This window comes from Mesoplodon mirus (assembly GCF_964341445.2).
Source record: "Mesoplodon mirus genome assembly, chromosome: 5".
Taxonomy (NCBI): domain Eukaryota; kingdom Metazoa; phylum Chordata; class Mammalia; order Artiodactyla; family Ziphiidae; genus Mesoplodon; species Mesoplodon mirus.
Window position 1 is genome coordinate 4,230,345 of NC_138980.1, and position 22,292 is coordinate 4,252,636.

Consider the following 22,292-nt stretch of genomic DNA (forward strand, 5'->3'; position numbering starts at 1 on the left):
GAACTGTCACTTGCTCTGAATTATGAAATTTTAATATACATAATTCAGCATCAGAAAATCCACGATGAGGTGTGGGTGAGGGGAGTGCGGGTGTGTGTTTTTTTGTTTTTTTAAAGTGAGACACCTGGCTGGGGTGAGGAATTCTAAGATTGGAGATTGCAGACTGGCAAAATGTGGCAAAGCTGGTTTCACCAGTTCAGACACCACTCAGTCCCAGGTCTGGGGGGTTAGCAACTGTGGTGAATTCTGCTTTGGATAGAAATGATGGGGATTCTTGGAGAGCCCACTCTGGAAAAGGAGACAGATGCAAAACCTTCCTTAATTAATAACCATAAGAGTGACGGCCTTTGTAAGTGCTTCATACTTGCATGGCCAATCGGTTTGATCCAGAGAGCAGTCCCACAAGACAGGCAGGGCAGGAGTTATCACCGAGGAGATGGGAGTCCTTAATGTGAAGTGGTGCCAGAATCAGAACAGGGACAGGAAGTGGGGGCTGAATTACTAGCCCTCCCAGTGGTGAAGCTGGAATAGAGTGAAATTCACCACGCTCCCAGCCCATGCCTGGCACATAGCAGGTCTTCAGCGCACCTGGCACTGCCTCCTCTGATTGGCGCCCTGGGCCCTCGGGCAGCTGCTTCCCTTTGCTCGCACCGTCTACACCCATCTCGTGCCTATTCTCCTTCAAGTGCTCTTTGCTGCAGACAACTCATTGTTTCCTTCCATTGTGGCCCTTCCCACCTTCATCACGTTGTTCCCTCAACTTAGGATGTTATCTGCCTACATTCTCAGTCTCTTCCAACCTTACTACTTCTGTAAACATCCAAATTCCTTCAAGACCTGTATTAAATGCCATCTCCTATGCAAAGCTACACCAGCCAGCTGGACACCATCACTCCTTCCCTAGGCCCCAGGCCCCAGATCTGCATGTCTAGGGGTTCTCTGCAGGTGTGTTTTGTCCCTGGACCAGACTGGAGGCTCTTTTCGGAAGGGGGTGTGTCTCACTGCTTCCTCAGTGCTGGCCCCAAAATGAGGTACCCGAGGCCCTTTGGTCGACGAATGCAGGGGTGACTGAGTCAATGAGGGAAGATGGGAGCACGGATGGAGGGAGGGCTGGGCAGAGGTGGATGACACCTCAAACCCTGTGGCAGAGCTGGTCCTGGCCTTGCCCATGGCAATGGGATTCCAGCCAACGAGTCCCCAGGGTGAATAACCTCAGGTTTCTGCTGCCTGCCTACATCATAAAATTGCAAGTGCTTCCTCTTCAGGGGTGGGAAGGAGAAGTGGGGTGAATGGAGCTGAGCCTCAGCATCTGGGAGGGTTTCTAAGCTGAGGCACCAGACCCCTCAGCACCACAGCCCATCTTCCTCATCCTTCTTCTCCTGAGCCTCCAGCTCTCTGGCAGCATGGCCTTCACCGGCAATTATGAGATCGAGAGTGAGAACAACTATGATGAGTTCACGAAGCGCCTGGGTGAGGGAGCTCCTGAAAGCACCTCCCTGGGGCTGGGCTGTCACGGCCAGCTCTGCACAGGGAACCCAAAGTCTACGAGGCTCAGAGAAGTTGAGTGACTCGTGCAAGGTCACACAGCCAGTAATGGATGAGGTGGAGAGTTGATTGGTTTATTCATTCAAACGTTTACTGAATGCTTGCTACACGCACGGCCAACCCAATGTTACTGATGGGGCGCCTCAGCAAGGCTTGCCCAAGGTCACACTGTGCATCAGCAGCAGATGTCATTAGACCCCCCTGGACCCGAGGATGAGATGATGAGTGGTGTCACCACATCCTGCCTGGGGAGAGGTGACCAAGGGGTGGGAGCACAGAGATCAGGTTTGACACGCCACTCGTTCCCTAAGTCACTGAGCAAACAGGGGCCTCTTACAGTGCTAGGCACTGTGGGTGGAGATCAAAGGCCCCACTCTTCTGACTGTTCGATTTGCAGCACTGGTTGTGAGGAACCAAAGAGACAGTGGACCTGACAGGCCCGCAGAAATCTTGGTGTGCTAGCTAAGTGTGAGGTAGTGCAGTTGTCTAGACTGAGGACAGCCCCAGGGGACCAGGGCTCACTACCTCCTGGTAGGAAATGGGCCCCAAGAGCGGGATCCGTGTGCCCTGGGGCCTTGGGAAGGCAAGAGCCCTTCTGAGTCAATCACTGGGACTGGCCCTGAAGGAACAGTGACTTGGCTTCACCTACAACAGTCTAGATGTGGGAATCTTTATCTGTAAAACAAGAGCATTTCAAGACAGTTTTGAAGGTCTCATTCATTTTAGAAATTTATGAGGTCGGCAAATTTCTGTTCTACCACCATCAGAAGAGCAGCTATTATTTATTCTTAACTATATGCCAGGAGTTTTACCAGACACAATCACTGTAATTTAATCCTTGCAACAGCCCTGGGAAATGGGCCTTATTATCCTCATTTTTTGGATGAAAACACTGAGGCTGGGAGAGACAGTGACTTGCCCAAGCCACATGGCTCACGACATGGGGCTTGTGCTCGACTGTCCGGCTAGCCTGCCGTAGGGGAGGCAAGCTCATGCCCAAAACCACAAGTCGTAGGCAGCTCTTACATGGCCACTCTGCTTGTCCCCTGGCCCAGGGCTCCCCAGCGACAGGATTGAAAAGGGTCGCAACCTCAAGATCACCTCAGAGGTGCAGCAGGACGGGCAGAACTTCACCTGGTCCCAGAACTACCCCGGGGGCCCCTCCATTACCAACAATTTCACCATCGGCAAAGAGTGCGACATGGAGATGGGCAAGAAGTTCAAGGTGAGAGGCAGCTAGCCACCCCTCCCTCCTTCGCCAGGACTCTGGCTGACTTCTTGGTCCCCACCGTGTCCCCGGGGGCTGCTCCCCAAGCTGAGGCTTCTTCTCGAGTCTAGCCTCCAGCTTTAACAGCTTGAGTTACTTGGCAATTTAGCCTCTCCTAGTTTTTAATGCTACCGTCAATAATTGACACTATAATGATAGTAAAAATTGTTAACATTTGCTGAATCCTTCACACATATATCCCAGACACTTGCTGGATCTGTCACACATCTTAATGCAGGTAAGCCCATGAGGTCGCTACAATTACTGCCCCATTTTACAGATGGGGGAGTTGGGCTGAGTCATAGGATTAAATAGCTGCCTGGATCCCACAGCAGGGGCGGGCCTGCATAACCAGGCAGTCTGGTTCTGGAGAGCATAACCACATTTTTAAAAAAAGTAATTTATTTTATTTATTTATTTTTGGCTGCATTGGGTCTTCATTGCTGTATGCAGGCTTCTTCTAGTTGCGGTGAGCTGGGGCCACTCTTCACTGCAGTGCACGGGCTTCTCATTGCGGTGGCTTCTCTTGTTGCGGAGCACGGGCTCTAGGCGTGCGGGCTTCAGTAGTTGTGGTCCATGGGCTTCAGCAGTTGTGGCTTGCAGGCTCTAGAGAGCAGGCTCAGTAGCTGTTGCACACAGGCTTAGTTGCTCCGCGCCATGTGGGATCTTCTCGAACCAGGGCTTGAACCCGTGTCCCCTGCGTTGGCAGGTGGATTCTTAACCACTGCGCCATGGTTATGGAGGGAAGCCTCCATAACCACATTTTTATGCTGCCTCCAGCGTGGCCTAGAGATTAATTGCCCAGGCTCTAGAACCAGACTCATCTGGGTTTGAAACTGCAGTCTTGGGGAGGAAAGAATTGAAAGGTGGTTGTTTGTCCTACCCAGACTGGTCCCCCACGTGTTCCACCCATTCCCCTCTGTAGCCCCCAACCCTGGTCAAGAGAGTACTTTGCTCCTTCAGGCTTCTAGGCTGCCAAGGTGGAGGATACGCAGTCATAATATTCATATTCTGCCACTTGGGTATTTTAAAAATGTAACAACTTCTCACAGATGTCTTTCTGTGTCAGCACATATTGACTTGCCTCTTCTTTTTTTTTTTTTGCCGTACGTGGGCCTCTCACTGTTATGGCATGTGGGATCTTCCCGGACCGGGGCACGAACCCGTGTCCCCTGCATCGGCAGGCGGACTCTCAACCACTGCGCCACCAGGGAAGCCCTGCCTCTTCTTTTTCAATGGTGGTACAGTATCCTATGGAATGGAAATGCTATCATTTACTTACCACTCCCTCATTAATAGATTTTTAGGTTATTTACCAGTGGATAATACAGGTTGGATATTTAGGTTGTTCACTATTACAAACAATGCTGCAATCAACACCCTTGGATGACATCAGCATCATTCTAATAATGATGATCATAACTGACTCCATAGTTAACAAGGGGTGCTCAACACCAAGCCAGGCACTGCTCTAAGCACTTTATATATATCATAGTAAATCATTTAATCCTCCCCATAACTCCAGGAAGTAGGTACAGTTACTACCCCTATTTTAGAGATGAGAAAACCGAGGCACAGGGACTTCCCTGGTGGCGCAGTGGTTAAGAATCTGCCTACCAATGCAGGGGACACGGGTTCGAGCCCTGGTCCGGGACTGTCCCACATGCCGCGGAGCAACTAAGCCCATGCGCAACAACTACTGAAGCCCGCACGCCTAGAGCCCGTGCTCCACAACAAGAGAAGCGACCGCAATGAGAAGCCCGCGCACCGCAACCAAGAGTAGCCCCTGCTCACTGCAACTAGAAAAAGTCCATGCACAGCAAAGAAGACCCAACGCAGCCAAAAATAAATAAATAGATAAACAAACAAACAAAAACGAGGCACAAAAGGTTCAGTGACTTGCACAGGTTATCTATATCTTTGGATATATGTAATCAGATGTCTATAGGGCAAATTAATTCCTAAAGGGGGATTGCTGAGGCTGCAAGCAGGCCCTTCATCCCTGAGGGGCTGGCCTGTGTTTGGGGGCTGCTCTGCAACTCTGTGTTTTGCTTCTCTTCCAGGCCACTGTGCAGATGGAGGGTGGGAAGGTGGTGGTGAACTTCCCCCACTACAGCTATACTGCAGAGATCATGGATGGCAAGCTGGTGGAGGTGAGTGTCCCACTGGTTCCTGGCAAAATCGATGAGAATGCTTTTCTGCCCCCAGCCACGGCCCCCAAGAGGTGGTCCTCTGGGCAGCTGGTTTTATGGGCAACCTGCTCGCCCAACCATGGGCCAGGCTCTGTGCTGAGCACTGGGTGCACGTGACCTCATTTGACCTTCATAATCACCCTGTTAGTTAAGGACTTTTATCCCCATTTTGCAGGTGAGGAAACTGAGACACAGGATGGCTAAGTGATTGACCAGAGGGCACAGAGTTTTTCTGACAGAGCAGGGATTTGTCTCTGGGCAGTCTGACTCCAGTGCCCACACTCAGCCACCTCAGGGACACACATCTGGACCCCTCCCAGAGTGTGAATGAAGTGGGGAGTCTGGGTGGGCCCTGCAAGGGTAGCCATCACTCCATTCTACTTCCACAAGGGACTTCAGGCCCTTGCTGCTAGATGTTTTGGTGTTTCAAGAGAAGCTGGAAATTGGCACTTCCAAGTGAAATTTCCAGTCTAGCAAATGTTGCCAACTAATTAAACATTTTTTGAAACGCTGACAGGGACAACTCACACACCTGTAGACTGACCCCTCCCACACGCCATTCTCTGTAAACACAGGTTGGAGGTGCTGCCCTGGAAGGCCCTCATCTCACATCCATCTCTTCTCCCTGGGGCTCCAAAGTTTTCCCCAAGTGAAAGAAACGGTGTGAGGTTAAGAGGAAAAGGAAGGCGTTTCTACATGTCATTCCCCCTTCGTGAGCCTGTGTCCTGGGCTAGAGTCCCCCTGGGGGAGGTCTGGTGTGTCCTCCTCAAGCCCCTCCAGAAGGGAAGTGATGAGGGAAGCAGGGTTTGCCTCCCCTTGTCCTCTCTCTCTGTCTCTCAATCTCTCCCTTGTTTCCTTGTTTTCCTCATCTCAAGCGCAGTCTAGAGAAATGGAGCACGTGGCCCAAGAGGCTCAGTGCCCTCCCATTACTCACATTTTACAGAGAAGCCATAGAGTCTCAGAGACACAAGTAACTTGCCCAAGGTCACACAGATACTTTGTGGTGGAGGCAGATGGCATCAGCTGACTTCTAAATTCTCTGCCTGCTCTTCCCAGGCCAATGGGTCTTCTTTCTCCCCTTCATTTTAATTTTTAAAAAAAATCTAAAAATAAATAGATGTACAGTGTTTTAAAAATATATCTATGTGGGGCTTCCCTGGTGGCGCAGTGGTTGAGAGTCTGCCTGCCGATGCAGGGGACACGGGTTCGTGCCCCAGTCCGGGAAGATCCCACATGCCGCGGAGCGGCTGGGCCCGTGAGCCATGGCCGCTGAGCCTGTGCGTCCAGAGCCTGCACGTCCAGAGCCTGTGCTCCGCAACGGGAGAGGCCACAACAGTGAGAGGCCCGCATACCGCAAAAAAAAAAAAAAAATATATATATATATATATATGTGTGTATGTGTGTGTGTATATATATACATATATATATGTATATATATGTGTGTGTGTGTGTATGACATAAGTGACTATACATTTTTTTCTGGATGGAAATCGACCTCTTGGAGAATCTGATGAAAGCTAGAGGCAAAGCTCCCCAGCCTGTGATGAGTGCAGGGAGAACACAGGGCAGGGGAATGGAGCACATTTGTGCCCAACTGAACTGATCTTCCCCAATGGAACAAACCCGTTTCCTAATTCCTAGAGGCGCCTGACCATGGAGCCTATAAGGTGTGAGCAGAGCCCAGAGTTCAGGGCCATTATACACACACACACGCACGTGCACGCACAAACGCAGGCAGGCACAGGCATGCACACATGCACATGCACACACACACAGACTAGGCACCAGAGACAAGCTGTCTTGGTGGCAGATCTCCCATCTCTGGAGGCCCAGAGTCATTCTGGATACCTCCCTTCTTCTCCACCAACATGGGTGCATTTTGCAAGCACCCCTCCTTCCGTCTCCACCCACCACCAGCACCCCTTCTCTCATCACCTCTCCTGTAGACCGTGCCCCAGCCTCCTCCCCGGACTCCCCCTCCACTTCATCTTCCATCCATCCCATATGCGAATCACACATCACTTCACACTGCTGCCCTTTTACAAAACTGCTTCCGCCAAACTCCATTTGCCACCCACCCCTCCTCACAAGAAAGCTGCTTTCCTCTGCTGGGGATCTGGACCAACTGATGCTATGCACGCATCCCAAGATAGCATGTCTTGGCCTGGAGCCCAGGGCACCACACACAGTGGGCCTTGGCTGAAGAGTATCCTCTTGCAGCCTCTTCCACAAACGCTTACACTTCCTGAGGACAGGGAATGTATCTTCCCATCACCAAGCACAGGGGCCCCATAAATGCTAAATGGTGCAGAGGGTGAGCATGGCCCCTCAGACTTAGAGGGGTGACTGATTTCTCTAACCTTCAGTTTTCTCATCTGTACAATGGGGACAAGCTTGGTGTCGTGCAGATGTGCCTGGCATGGGTGAACTGAAATGGACAGACGGGTGGAAGATTATCCCGCGAAAAGCCACATCACGCCCACATCTGTTAGCACTTTGGCCACGTAGAGTCCACACAATGAGTCCTGCAACAAATTGGGAAACTGAGGCCCAGAGAACTGGAGGCTGGTCTACCTTCTCTGGGCCCCATGGTCACCTTGGGGCCCCTGTACTGACACCCCCTGTTCCTGCTGCTTCTTCCAGATCTCCACTGTTGAAGGTGTGTCCTACGAGCGCGTGAGCAAGAGGCTGGCCTGAGCTAGCAGGCAGGGCTCTGCGGGGGCCGCAAAGCCACCAGTAAAGCTGAGGTAACAACAGACATTCTGCTCGTTCCAGAACCTCTTTGTTCTCTGGTGTCTTGGGGCAGTTCTGGCTGGTGGGGGTGGGAAACTCCTGACGATGGTTACACAGGCCACACCTTGGCCCTGAGATCTCTGTGGGACCTGTGTCATGGCAGAGGGAGACGGGTATGGACGGAAGACCCCTGGCCCCGGGGAGAGGGCAAAGGCAGTGCTCAGGATGCACGGCGGGCACACTTCTGTGGACCCCTCGCCCCAGCCTGCCACCCACACTCTGCGTGGAGACCATCCTTTCAAGAGACAAATATCACCTCGGAGGGGTGGCACTCTGACTCTCAGATAGGCCACAGGAAGGTGGGGAAGGGCCCCCCACTGCTGGGCCCCGAGGCTGCACAGACACTGGGATGCACCCACCAGGGCTTAGCCAGGGAAGGTGTTTCAGCACGGCTGTGGCTCTCTGCTAATCTGCTGTGGAGTCGTTCCTTTGGGTCTCAGTTTACCTGCTGGTACAAGAGGAGGCCAGAAGGACCAATGAGGAACTGAGGAGAAATGGGAGTCTATGAGATAGCACAGGGGTTATGGGAGTGCCAGGCAGCAAGCGAGCAGTCAGAGTAGGGCTTAGACAGGGGGGCCTGGGAGAAACTTGGAGAAGCTGCAGTGGGCTGGGAAAGGTGGTCAGAAGGGTCACTCTGATCCCCTGGTAGGTGCCTGAAGCCCTGCATCAGGAAGGATTCTGAGGCAGCATTTGGATTGAGCAGACATCCCTGCCTGATTACAGTGTCTGTCCGGGGCATGGAGGAAGAGGAGGGAGGTCTGCCTGTCCCGTGGCTAGATAGTCGCTAACCCTGATGCACTTTTTTTCATTCTCCTCTCTCCTTGGGAGTGTTCCCCATCTGGGTACCACCCTAACTTCTATTTTATTACTTTTCTTGGCCACGCCATGCAGCATGCAGAATCTTTAGTTCCGGACCAGGGATCAAACCTGTGCCCCCTGCAGTGGAAGCATGGAGTCTTAACCACTGGACAGCCAGGGAAGTCCCCACCCTGACTTCTTTTTACCCCATAGTTTTCTCTATGGCAACTCACTTATTTTTACTACAATGGAAACTTTATATCACTTATATACATGGAAAGCCAACATCATTTGCAATAAATAGACTAAGACTATTAAAAAAAGTCAAAGCTGAACAATGTTGACCTCTAGCTGGATTCTGCTGCCAAAGCCATGACTCTGAGGCCTCCCTTAGTGAAAAGGGTAAGAATCTTACAGAAGCCAGTAGCATCAAATGGGAAACTCTCTCCTTCCCTAATCAAAGATCCTGCAGGACTCCTTGAAAAGAGAAGAATGCACTCACTATAAGAGTTGGATTATCTAAGTGTCCATCAGTGGATGAATGGATAAAGATGTCTCTTTCTCTCTCTCTGTCTCACACACACACACACACACACACACACTGGAATATTATTCAGCCATAAAAAAAAGAATGAAATCCTGCCATTTGTGACAACACTGATGGACCTTGAAGGTATTATGTAACATGAAATAAGTCAGATGGAGAAAGACAAATATCGTATGATTTCAAAATAAAACAAAATAAACTCATAGATGCAGAGAACAGATTAGTGGTTACCAGAAGGGAAGGAGGTTAGGCGGGTGGGTGAAATGGTTAAGGGGGTCAACTGTATGGTGGTGATCACTCTTCAGTATATACAAATATACTGCAAAGTATATACAGATATACAAAGTATAAAAATATACTGCATGGGCTTCCCTGGTGGCACAGTGGTTGAGAGTCCGCCTGCCGATGCAGGGGACACAGGCTCGTGCCCTGGTCTGGGAAGATCCCACATGCCGCGGAGCGGCTGGGCCCGTGAGCCATGGCCACTGAGCCTGCGCGTCCGGAGCCTGTGCTCCGCACTGGGAGAGGCCACAACAGTGAGAGGCCCGCGTACCGAAAAAAAAAAAAAAAAAAAAAAAAAAAAAAAAATATATATATATATATATATATATACTGCAAAGTTGAATTATAATACTGTATACCCGAAACCTATACTACAAAGAGAGCTGAATGATCTAAATTATCTTGAATATACAAGTCCCACATATGGGGTAATAGAAATAAGGTTTGCCCGACACCTTGCGAAGGGTCTGGCACACAGCAGGTGCTTCATAAGTGCTACCTGACCTCAGGTCCTTGTAGCCTGTGTCATCTACGGCCTTTCACTCTCAGGGGCCAGCCTCAGCTCGGACAGACAGCACAGCTCAACTCACTGGCAGCTCAGACCTCGCCTCCCCCCACATTGTGCCCTGAAACTTGTTGCTTTCCAGGCACAGCACTCAGCCTCCCACACCCACCCACCAAGCCAGGACCCTGTGAATGCCATCATTTTGCCAAGACTTATTGCTAATTAAGTTAACTAGGTAAGCATTAAACTCGCAGTGTTGCTGTTTCCCCTCCAGACTGAATAATTACTCATAATGAGCTTGGATAATAAGTCTCTAAATAACAGAGAGGTGACCATAATTAGGCTGAAAATTGAGAGAGAGAGAAGGAAGGGCGAAGAGTAGCAAAGAAAGAAAGAGCCGAGGGGGAAGAGAGATTGTTTATACTCTGGTAACCGATTCAAGGACAAATTCAAACACTGCAGCCAGTGTTACAGAGTCACAAATTCATGGACTAGAAGGACCTCAGAGCTCAACTAGTTTAAACTCTGTATTCCACAGATATAGAAACCAAGGCTCAGAGAAGGGAAGAAATTCATCTAAGGTCACACAGCAGATTAATGAAGGGCTGGGCATCACCGGCTGATGCAGGCGACAGTTTCTCTTTCCAGCTTATGGGGGTAAGTGGAGTAAGGTGAGATGGGGTGAAGTGTCCATGTTGCTGGCATCCTGGAAAAGAGGCTTCCTCAGCCAGTAGAAGGGACAGTGGTTAGGAGCTTCGACTCTGGAGTCACATCGCCAGGGTTCAAATCCCTCTTCTACCACCTAGAAGCTGTGTCACCTCGGGGTACGTTCATCCATTTCTCTGAACCTCAGTTTCCTACCTTGTCAGTGGGGAAAACAACTGCACTTACCTAACAGAGTCGTCACGCAACAAATTAAATACTAGCCACTGCGACTGCGACCAGCATCACCTCCGTTATCAGCACTGTCATTCTCAAGCCGGTGTGGTGCAAGTGTAAGGAGTGCCCCCTCCAGTCCCTTGTAAGGCACATGGGCACGCTGCCGTATTTCTTGGCATCTTGTCTTGTCCATGTGTAAAATAGGCTCATAAGACCTTCCCTTCCCGGGTGACAGAGGAGCTGCAAGGGTAAAAGGTAAAAATCCTCGCCAGTGGCCTCCATAAAGTTAGAGGCGCTTCACCATTTTGCTGTGCTGTTCAAGGTGCGGGAGTGACTCCCTGCTCAGTTCAGGTGCCCTTCACCCTGACCCTTGGAAGTCATCTCTAGCAACCATCGCCCTCCTGCCAAGCTCATCTGGTGAAATGGGGGCTTCTCAAAGCATCTTTAAAGATTACCACTAGGTGGCGTTCCACCACACACTTGTGGCCCCCAAGGATACCAAGAGGTGTTTGTATGCTGGGGGTGGGGCAGGGGGGTGAGCAGTGAAATCCCAAGTGATTGGGCCATGGTGTGGGGGTGTGTTTCCTCTGGGGGGGGCAATGCGGAGGCCACAAGGCTCCTCAGTCCGGCGTATCTAAGTGCCAAACTGAGTCCACACCCCTTGCCCACGGTGAGACCTTGGGCCTCTCTGAACCTCGGTATCCTCATCTGGAACATGGTGATAATGATGTTGCCATGAGGACAAAAGAAGAGCAGGGGGAATAAGAGACCATGAGGGAAGTGTCAAGTACAGGGCGTGGAACACAGTAAGTGCTCACTACACACGGCCCTTCTTGGAGGTTCTACTGGTGTGACTGGGAACACACTAGGTCAGAGCTTCTAGAGCAGAGAGATGTGGTCAAACCTGGCTGTGCATGTGCATCTCCTGGGGGTCCTATTAAAAGGATAGCCCAGGGCTTCCCTGGTGGCGCAGTGGTTGAGAGTCCGCCTGCCGATGCAGGGGACACGGGTTCGTGCCCCAGTCTGGGAAGATCCCATATGCCGCGGAGCGGCTGGGCCCGTGAGCCATGGCCACTGAGCCTGCACGTTCAGAGCCTGTGCTCTGCAACGAGAGAGGCCGCAACAGTGAGAGGCCCACGTACTGCAAAAAAAAAAAAAAAAAAAAAAAGGATAGCCCAGGCCCCACTGCAGACCTGCGGAACAGAAGACCAGGGAGATGTCACTGTTCTGAAGTGCTCCCTAGCCAGGTGTGACCTTGGAGACCATTCCAGTCCCAACCCTCCCATTTTGCAGATGAAAAAACTGAGATCTAAAACAGGAGACTGACCGGCCCTCGTCCACACAGCTAGGGAGTAGCAGAAGGTCTGACTCCAGTATACACTGCCTGCTGTGGCTCTGGTAAGGGCAGGGCCTGAAACATTGGTCCGAGCTGGGCCAGCAGATGGCTGACCACTTGAGTTCTTCCTCCTTTAAAGCTAGAGCTGGGATGGGGGGCGGTGAAGCTCTGGGGCTCATCTGGGCCCCTCCTCCAAAGGGAGAGGCCCACTCATCTACAATATTTGTCACAGAACTCACTGCTGAATAATGATGCCACATATTCCATGCTTTCTTATCATAAACCTGAAGTGCAGCCCAGGCTGACAGCTTTCTCACCTTACAAACGAGAAGACGAGTTCAGAGTGGAGAAGTAGCTTTTCTCAAGGTCATCTAGCTAAGAGCAGACAGACTCGCACCTTCCACCTCTCGGGCTAACGTTCTTGTCCGTACACTAGAAGCTGCAAGCTTCCAGCCTAAGAACCACCTTAACCTGCAGTGTGTTTTATTGGTCTTCTATTGCGTTGCAATTTAAAAAAAATTTTTTTAAATCACGAAAAATTAGATTTCCTAGCAAGTGCAGATATCCAGTTTCTCTGAAAATCTGAAGTTGTGGCAACATAAGGCTTACATCCCTGAAAGGTTGTAATTAGCCAGAGCTGAACAGAAGCCACACCCTCTACAGGGGACACACTGGCTTCATCAGTCCCCATAACCTCACGCTGTCTCAGTCATCCAGCTGATTCACTCACTATGTTACCTGCCTGGTCCTGGTGGGCCTTTGGATTTGAGACGCCTGCCAAACGCTATGGCCTTTCTGCTGAAAGTTGTCACAAATGGCTTCCCTGAGGAACAGAGAATGAGGTTAATGAGATTGGTAAGATTCTTTCCCAGGAACTTGGTGCCAGGGATTACCAGAGGCAGCCCAGAAGTGGATTCCCTCCCAGGGGATGCTCTGGGGAAGCCCCAAGCCTGGTCCCAGGTCTTCACCTTCACAGATAGGGCTGGGGGAACCCCTCCCACATCAGAGCCTGTTGGGGGCAGGCAGATGGAGCCGTAAATCCCGTTAGCCTGTGGCAGCTGTGCAAAAGCTATGTTTCTGTACTTTTGTCTGCTGCTGAGCACACTCTGAGAATCCCCTTGACCCCGTCAATCAGCAACACAAATGCCTGGCGACTCTTTGGCGAACCCATATCCATTATTCTGTCATGTCTTCTTCACCAGGTGAGCAGGATGGCCAGCTGGAGCCTTGCACTTATTCAAAACTCGACTGAGGCATCTCAGGGCGGCGGGGCAGCTCCAGGCTGCCAGGGTTTGAATTGTGCCTCCCTCCTTCACCACACTGTCTTTAGGCAAAGAACTTCTCTGTGGCCCTGTTTTCTGATCTGTAAGGTACAGCTGCCTTGTAGGGTTACTAGGATGGTTATAGGAAATAATAAAAGCAAATTCCTTAGCAGAGTGCTTTACAAACAGCAATCGCTTAATAAACGTCAGCTGGGTGATTAGTGCTACGATCACCAGGTATCTATATATTCTATTGGTTGCAGGTGGTTTAGGGCACAGCCATCAAACCCAGTAAACAAACTAACAAGATCATTCCAGATGATTTAACAGCTATGATGAAAACAAAGGGGGTAAGGAAAGAGACCTGGGGGATGACAGAGACGTCTTTGGAAGGTGACCTTGTGGGCTGAGGTTTTTCAACCATGGCACAGCGGTCATCTGGGGCCAGTCCATTCTTTAGTGTGGGAGCTGCCCTGTGCATTGTAGGATGTTGAGCCGCATCCCTGGCTTCTGCTCACTGAATGCTAACCAAGTCCCTCTCCCAACTGTGACGACCAAAAAATATGTCCAGACATTGCCAAAAGTCCCCTGGAGGGCACAAATGAGCCCTGCTGAGAATCACTGATAAAAGGGATTAAGAGAGGGGAGCATTCAGATGACAGAATAGATGGCTTTGGAGAGATGGACTTTGAACCCAGAGGGTATGAGGAAGTGGAACCTTAACCCTGACCCTAATCCAGGCATTTGGGACATTTAGCCGATTTCCTTAAACTAAATCACTCTACCTCCATAATGGGTTCTGTTTCTCCGGAGAACCCCACCCGATTCAGAGCCGGGATGTCAAGCCTCACTCACTCCCGCTGCCCAGCCCATGACCCAGGGAGGCCCAGCTCCAGCTCCGAGGGCAGGAGCCCGTCTTGCTGTCACCCAACTCCACAACCTCTTGGCACCAGTGTGGGTGCCCATCTCCGGAGGCTGACGTGGGGGAGGGAGGGAGGGCTGGCTGAGAGAAGGCCAGGAAGAGAACCCAGAGAGCCCATGAGCAGGTGATGTGTTTATTGCGGGACCACTTTTTTTAGGGGCTGGGCTGGCTGTGAGGTTCTACTGGGGGAGGGGGGTGACGACGATACGGAGAGATGGACCCTCCCAAGCGCCCAGCCCCAGAAAAGACAAACACAATAACTTGGAATCCAAACCAGTTGCACATAAATAGAAGGAGGTTGGCAAAAGAAAAAGAGAACAACAAATGAATGTGCACTTTCCTATGCTAGTGTGACAAAGTGGCCCCGCGCGCCGCCCGCGTCCAGGCTCTTCTTTACTCAGCTTCCACGCTGAGGCTCCCATCTGCTCTGAAAACCGCCTTCAGATCCGACTCCTGGCAGCCCCCCTGCCAGTCTCCTGGACTGGCAACCAAGTCAAGAAAACTAAGATGGGTTCTTCTCAAAAAAAAAAAACCAACCAAAAACCGCCTTCGTGGTTCTCTGCACCTCCCAGTCCTAGGGGGTGAATAATGGGACCTCTGACCCTAAACCAACCAAAAAATAAAACACGCTGAGCACAAGCCATGAGTCAGAATAAAAACATATTGCACATGCTTCCAAGAGTCTTCCTGAGAGCCCTCTCACTGCAGAGACCCAAATACTGGCTTCTGATCCACCCTGTCACTGGCTGTCAGTCGTGTAACAGACCCTGCACGCCCCCAAATCCCCAAAGCCAGTTGGCATCAGGCATACAATCCCACATTATGAGCCTCTGCTCTGAGCCAAACTTGAGGCTGGGGCTGGGTTTAACCTGAAGCAGGAGATGCATGCGGTGGAAGGAGGTGAGCATTGCTGGGTTTAAATCTTTGTCTACTTTTCAACAAGCTTTCTCTCTGGGTGGTTATCGAAGTTCTACAGGTGAATAGAGCATCCAAGACGTGGAATCTTCCGGAACAGAGAGCCTGGAAAGTGGTTCTCCCCAACCATATGCTTTTGCAAAGGGAGCTCTGTGGTTAACCACAGGTCTGCCCCAAGCCGGGTTAAAAACCTACAGCCCTTGCGTGGGACAGGCAGTGTGGCAATCACCATCATTTTTCTCCTAAGGACTTTTCAAGTATCACAAAATCCCTGATACAGCATGTAAACAAGACATCTTACTGAACAGAAAGCTAGGTCACTTCGGGAAGCAGCAGCATGTGAAATATCTAAAAGGCTGAAGAGGGTTTTAGGTTCCACAACAAAGCAACAAGACAGCTGCCCACTGTGCCTCGGAAGGCAGACAGACACTCGGGCATGAACACACACACAGGCCCCTGTGGATGGAGCCAGGGAAAGAAAAGCACCCCAGATAGCATCTACCGGGGGTCTGGAGACACATCAGGCTGCCCCCTTTTCAGTGGTGTAGCTGCCATCGGCAAAGAATAAAGGAGTCTTTGATGCTAAAACCTGGACGTGCTCGTGAACTGCTGGTCTGCATCCAGTCCCCAGTCTCCTGGCCTCTTCCCAGGTCTTTCTTGACCCGCTGGGCCCCTCTCCAGGGGTTGGCCACCGAGCCATCCCCTTGCATCCCAGCCACATGTGGAAGACGTTTTCCAGAGCAATGCTCTTGGGTGAGGTATGTCACTGCCTGTTTTGCCCCGGGTCAGTTTTATTTAAAAAGAGCATGCACCCTCTCCGTTCAAGGGTCCTGAGGCTCTGCGGGGACAGCCTCCCAGGCGCCTCACTGGGCTGAGCTCCCTTCGTCAGCATCCTCTTCCTCTGCCCAGATCTCCAAGGCCTCCCTGCGTGGCTAAAGGTGCCCTATCTGTCGAAACAGCCCGCAGGGAACGCGTGGCTCCCGCTGAAGTAGCTGCTCCCGTAGGTGGCGGCGAGGCAGTGTCTGGGCTCAGCTGCAATGGCCATGTGCATGCTGAGGGACGTGGGCAGTGGCACGGGACACATGTCCAGGGGCTGGAGGGTGGGGTACAGGGTATGGAGGGATGAGCCGCTGCCCCCTGAGAGCAGGGTCCCCGAGTGGTGGGCCTGCAGCGAGTCCCGATAGGCCACGCACAGGTCCTGCACGGGGGTCTGGAACTGGGCCAGGGCCATCGCTGTCGGCTGGCCGAGGCCGGGATAGGCAGGTGGCTGGCACAGCACCTGGGGGGGAGCTGGGGGTGTGCCGGGCACCATCGCCAGGGCCTGGCTCTTGACCGCGACGGCATCCTTGAGGATGTTGTCATAAGCTCTGAAAGGAAAGGACTTGGGTGAGACTTGGGAAGTCAGAGGCTCCAGCACCAGACACCTGCCTTGCTGAGGGGGATGCCAGGAGACGCATGTGCTGTGACTGCTGGGCCTCTCCCAGCCTGGGCTCACTGCCTGAAGCACTGCCTCAGCTGCTCTCTGACTAAACTCGGGCCTCAGATCTCAGCTTGGATCTGCTTCCTACAAAAACCCTCTTCTGACCCCTCAAGGCTAGCCTAGCTGTCCCTGCAGCCCCTCTGCACTGCCCCACCTTGGCGGTCAACACTGCAGATGATAACTTCCGGTCACTACCTGGTCCCTCATGCATAGTTCGAGCTTCGAGAGGGAGCACCCATCTGCTTTTGCTCATCACTGCATCCCCACACTGGGCACAGCGCCTGCCCTGAGAGGGCAGAGCTCCCGGTGCTTAGGTGAGCACAACCTCTGCCTTCTAGGCACTTCCAGCCAGCTCCATCCCCGGCTAAGCTAGCAGATTTCAAGCAGGTTGCCCCCAGGGACCTAAGTGTCTCTATCTGAAAAGGGGGATGGAACAGGTCTTTTGCCATCTCAAAAAAAAAAAAAAAAAAAGCTTCCCGTAGTAAACCTTTTTGGGAAAACAAATCAATTAGAGGCTTCGGTAAGAAAGGAACAAGTGGAGGGTGCAGCAGGCCTGAGCAGGGGGTTACCCCAGAGGGACAGCCTTGGGGAAGAGGCAGGGCTGGTGGCCATCCTCACTCAGACTAGACAGTGTTCTCCAGCTTTGGGCACCTTCTAGAAGGCACAGATTCTAAAATAAGGGCTAGGGAGCAGGACTGATTCCAGAGGAATGGGACAAAGGCAGCTGCACCAGGAGGCTGAGAGGTGGCTCTTCAGGGGCTGGCCCCGTGGTCAGTGGGGCCAGCATCCAGGAGATGCCACCAGCCGTTGGGTGGAAGAGAGACCAGGTGCAGCCAGGCGAGGGTTTTCTGCCCTCTCTGCCCTCCTCCCTGCAGTCACTACTGAGCTCTTTTGCTTCCGATATCAGTTTCAGGGTGTTCTGTCTATGATGCCTTTAAGCATCCTCTCTGAAACACTGAACACTTCCTCCCCAAGATTCCCAAGGACCCTTGCAAGTAGGCTGTGGCCTCTTACGTGAAGCCACTCTGGGCTTAGCTGGCTAAGAGTCAGCTTTGTGGCCATGTCTGAGAAAAGCAGCTCATAGTGAGAGTGTCTCAATATAATCACCCAGAAGACTGACTGATACACTGGGTCAAAGAGCCCGAGACACTCAGAAAGATGTGCACAGAGCCCTTCTGCTGCTGCACTCTTGACCTAAAAATTACAAACCCAAAGCTACTCAAAATAGGAAGGACCAACTCCCCGAATCCCAATCCTGTCAGGAGTCACCACGGCCCACTTTCCGTGAGCCACCAACCCACCATAAGCCTCCAGGAAATTGCCTGAAGTGGGTCTTACGAGCAAGTGGAACTTCGGTATTTCCAAAACACAAAGGATCAGGAGAGGAACTTACACCAGCAGGATTTCGATGCATGTGCTGAGATGTTCCAGGGAGTAGTTTGAGATCCTCTGCAGGTCTCTGGTCCAGTAGGGAGAAAGCTGAAGGCAAATCCTAGAGGCCCCGACGCAGGCTGCGGCCACCACAGAAGGCTGGAATTTGTAGAAAATATGATCTGAAAGAGAATCACAGAGAAGGAGTCAGCATCAGAAAGCCTGGTCCTGGAGTCCTGCCTTGTGCTCCCCGGTAGACAAATGATTAGGTCCAAGGTTGTTCACTGCTCCCGCAAACACACACACACACACACACACGATGAAAAATTAAAACAGCATGAATTTCCATTCTTGAATCTTAAAACACCTTGGCTCTCTCAGTCTGGGATTTCTTATGTCAGCCTAGAGCAGCAGTTTTCAAAATACCATCCCTGGCTTCCAGGGGCTGCAATGGGCTTGCTGATGGGCCACAAGCAGAACTGCCAAACACCTGTTCCTTCCTTTGGCTGTTAGGGGTGACCCACACACTGTTTCAAAGGCTTCTTTTTGAGGTTATGACTGAAGGCTACTTAGTAACAAAGCCTGGCCCCCAGTAGGCACTCCCTAACAACCTGTTGAAAGAACTAATGAATGAATGAATGCCTGTAAGTGTTTGATATTCTTAACTAAAATTGGAACTTGACTTAGGTTTACTGGGGAATCCTCCCCACCTCACCCCAGCTTTACTGACGTATAATTGACAAATAAAACCTGTACATATTTATGGTGTACAGCGGGATGTTTTGGTACATGTACACACTGGGAAATGATCTGAGAAATCTTTAACGTCCTGCTTTGATATCTGGCAACACGGCAAAGCTGGGACTACTTATGTGCAAAGGCAAACTGTTGAAATTCCCACAATTCTCATGCAGAACAGTCAGTTATCAGCGCATTATGATGCTGTCTTATCCTGTTTATGACTTTCAATGATTTCAACATTTGCCTGTTAAAGTATGAATTAGGCAGGGTGGTACGGTTACAGACACAGTCAGAGTCAGACTCCCCAGGTTCAAATTCCAGCAATGGCCTTGGGTAAGTTACTTCACATCTTGAGTATCAACTAAGGAAACGGATTCGTAAAATGAGAATAGCACAAATGATTTTCATGTGAAGTCGTTGTGAGGTTCAAATGAGACAATGCATGCACAGCACTAAAATAAGGTGCCTGGTACATAGTAAGTGCTCATTTAATGCTTGATATTACAATTGTTGATGTTGTTACTGAGATTATTGATATTTGGTTTGCAGCGGGTGGTCAGGTGGTTGTATCAACAGTATTTCTGACCTAGCGTTGTACTTAATATCTAGATCTTTAGACACTTCAAATAAAAGTCCCCCAACAAGGTAAAAGTTTATTGCTAAAGCAGATGTAAACATAATCCTCTCTCCCACCCTACCTGTATGATGATAGCTCTTCCGGAGTGACCTACTTGTGGATTTGCATTGTGTTCCAGATTAGTGTATAAAACACTACCAGGTGATCAGTAAATAGACAGGCTACCAGCTGCCTGCATACAAGCTGCTACTTCTCTTTTACACGTTACTGCTAACACAGGGTTGAATCGTCGCTCCTTTTCTGCTGATCCCTGCCAAGGGGAGTGATCTGGTGATTTGGGTGGATGGGCCCCCATCAGCAAGGACTCCCTGGGGCAGGTCTCTCAGGGCCCCTGACCCCGGCCCCCGTGTGGTGGGGGAAGGGCGGACAGGCCCTGACATCAGCCCCACCTTGCAGGGTGACCTCTAGGAAGTAGTGGGCGTACTCCTTGAGGCACTCTTTGGTCTTGCGGGGGCAGGTGGTGGGCCAGCTGTGGCAGTGGTGGTCCTTCTGGCTGACGGAGGCCAGGAGGTAGTAGTCGAGGAAGTGGGCGGGTGTGGGCAGGCAGAGGTTCCAGCCGAAGGCCTCCAGCAGCAGCAGCTCTGTGCTCAACAGCTCCTTCTTGGTAAGGGAGAAGTTCTGGCTGCTCAGGATCCTCGTGCTGTTTATCTGTTCCAGCTTGGGGACGTGGTCTTCCCTATCCTCGAACTTACCTGAGGGAGAAGCAGAGGTTACTGGGACTTTTACGACACTTGCTGTAAAAGCCCACCTTAAAGTACCTGGACGGTGCTGACAGGGAGAGGAGCAAGCCCAAAGGCGCACATTCCAGATCTGTCACACCTGGGCTCGAATCCCCAGGCCATCACTTCCAGCTGTGCTGTGTGGTCATGGAAAGGTGTCTCACCCTCTCTGTGCCTCAGTTCTCTCACATGTAAAAGGGAAATTATACATCCGAAAGCTTTTGTTACATTCAATGGGAAACCTCACACCAAATGTTCAGACCAGCAATGAGGATCACAACAGCAGTTAGCAACAGCAGCAAGGGCCTGGGGAGTAAGGTGGCCCTCCCATCTGGTCCTCACTAATTCAGCCTCAGGACTGGTCAGGGCGCCATTGTCACGGTGACCTTGCAAATCTGGTCCTGTCCCTCCAGACGTGGAAAAGTCCTTCAGTGGCTCCCCAGTATCTACAATACTGAGTTTAAACTCTGTCAATGGGTTCTTAATTTGGATTCCTCCAGACACAGTTTGCTTGGGATGTGAGCCTAGGAAAGATCTATAAGTAGGAGAAGACAGGGAAGGGACAAAAGCCAAAAGGGCACTTGATCTTGAAGAGGTTTCTGCACCCCTACGTTCACTGCAGCATTATTCACAACAGCCAAGACAACCTAAGTGTCCCCTTTCAGATGAATGGATAAAGAAAATATGGTATTTATATACAATGGGATATTATTCAGCCATAAAAAGAAGGAAATCCTGCCATTTGGGACAACATGGATGGACCTTGAGGGCATTATGTTAAGTGAATAATGAGAGAGTCAGAGAAAGACAAATACTGTTATGATATCTCTTACATGTGGAATCTTAAAAAAACAAACTCAGATACAGAGAGCAGATTGGTGGTTGCCAGAGGGGGTGGGGGATGTGAAGACGGTCAGAAGGGACAAACATCCAGTTATAAGATAAATCAGTCCTGGGGATGCAACGTCAGGCATACTGACTATACTTAACCATATTGCATATTTGAAAGTTCCTAAAAGAGTAGATCTGTAAAGTTTTCACTGCAAGAAAAAAAAGTCTAACTATGTGAGATTATGGATGCTAACTTATCGTGGTGATCATTTCACAATATATGCATATATCAAACCACTGTACACCTTAAACTAATGCAGTCTGCCAACTGTATCTCAATAAAACTGGAAAACAAAAAAAGTGGCGTCATGTAACTTCCAAAGCGAGGCTTTAAGAGGCCTTGCATCTTCTGCCTTTGTCCCGCCTGAGGTGCCATTCCCAGACCTCTGTGCAAGGAATCAAGTCTAGCCTGTTGGAGGTGAAGAGGCCACAAGGAGGAGAACCAAGATGCCCAGGCAACAGCCCAGCCAGCACCGACTCTCATACACATGAATGAGGCCACCCTGGACCTTCCAGGCCAGCGGATCCTCCAGCAACTGTATGAAGGAGTCCAGGTAATACCAGCACAGGAACCACCAAGCGACCCACATCGTTGTTGTCTTAAATCACTTAGTTTTGGGGTGATTCGTTTTGCAGGAACAGACAACTGGAATACATTCATATCAATGCACAGTGGCAAAAAGATGCAAAACCCCGCAGACAGACATGTCACACAGCTCGGGAAGTACTGAAGGAACAATGACCTCAGACTGGAAGGTCCTGGAAATCATCTGCAGGAAATAAATCCGCATGAAGAAATAATCTGCAGGAAATAAATCCGCAAACAAACAGAAATGAAACACAAGCCTGGGGTTATCCCACTCAAGGGTCAAGGAACCGAGGATCTCCATAGCAATGTCCCCCTGGCAGTCATCAGTTGTGGAAGGCCCTAGTGGCAGCCTCTGCTGTGGAGGGCTCTGCAGGCAGGGGGCGTGCAGCCACCACACCCCCACTCGGGGGAACCACGCACACCTGGCTGTAGCCTCGGCCACGGAAGTTCTCTGCAGGCACCGTGCCCTCCCTGCCTACGAGCCTTTGTCCGCGCAGCCCCTCTGCCCAGAGCACCCTTCCCCATCCCCTCTTCACTCCGCCAAAAGCTCACCCTATCCTTCACCTCGAAGCCACTGCCCCCTGGAAACCTTCCCTGACCATGGTCCCCATGTGCTGCCCG

At 51.0% G+C, this 22,292-nt stretch overlaps 2 protein-coding genes across 2 annotated transcripts in view; one reads left to right on the forward strand and one right to left on the reverse strand.

Moving 5' to 3' along the window:
• Positions 1–1,403: 1,403 nt before the first annotated feature.
• FABP6 (fatty acid binding protein 6) lies at positions 1,404–7,701 on the forward strand (the record flags this gene model as incomplete). Its single annotated transcript, XM_082621707.1, has 4 exons — positions 1,404–1,470; positions 2,601–2,770; positions 4,876–4,965; positions 7,648–7,701. 4 exons carry the CDS (start codon positions 1,404–1,406, stop codon positions 7,699–7,701), a joined length of 381 nt encoding a protein of 126 aa, XP_082477833.1.
• Positions 7,702–15,635: 7,934 nt separating this feature from the next.
• CCNJL (cyclin J like) overlaps positions 15,636–22,292 on the reverse strand; it is a gene marked incomplete at its 5' end in the record, with an annotated part of 55,202 nt that continues 48,545 nt past the window's right edge. The window contains 3 exon segments of the mRNA XM_082620694.1: positions 15,636–16,610; positions 18,117–18,276; positions 19,862–20,164. Coding sequence (XP_082476820.1) covers positions 16,187–16,610; positions 18,117–18,276; positions 19,862–20,164 — 887 coding nt within the window. The 3' untranslated portion in view covers positions 15,636–16,186.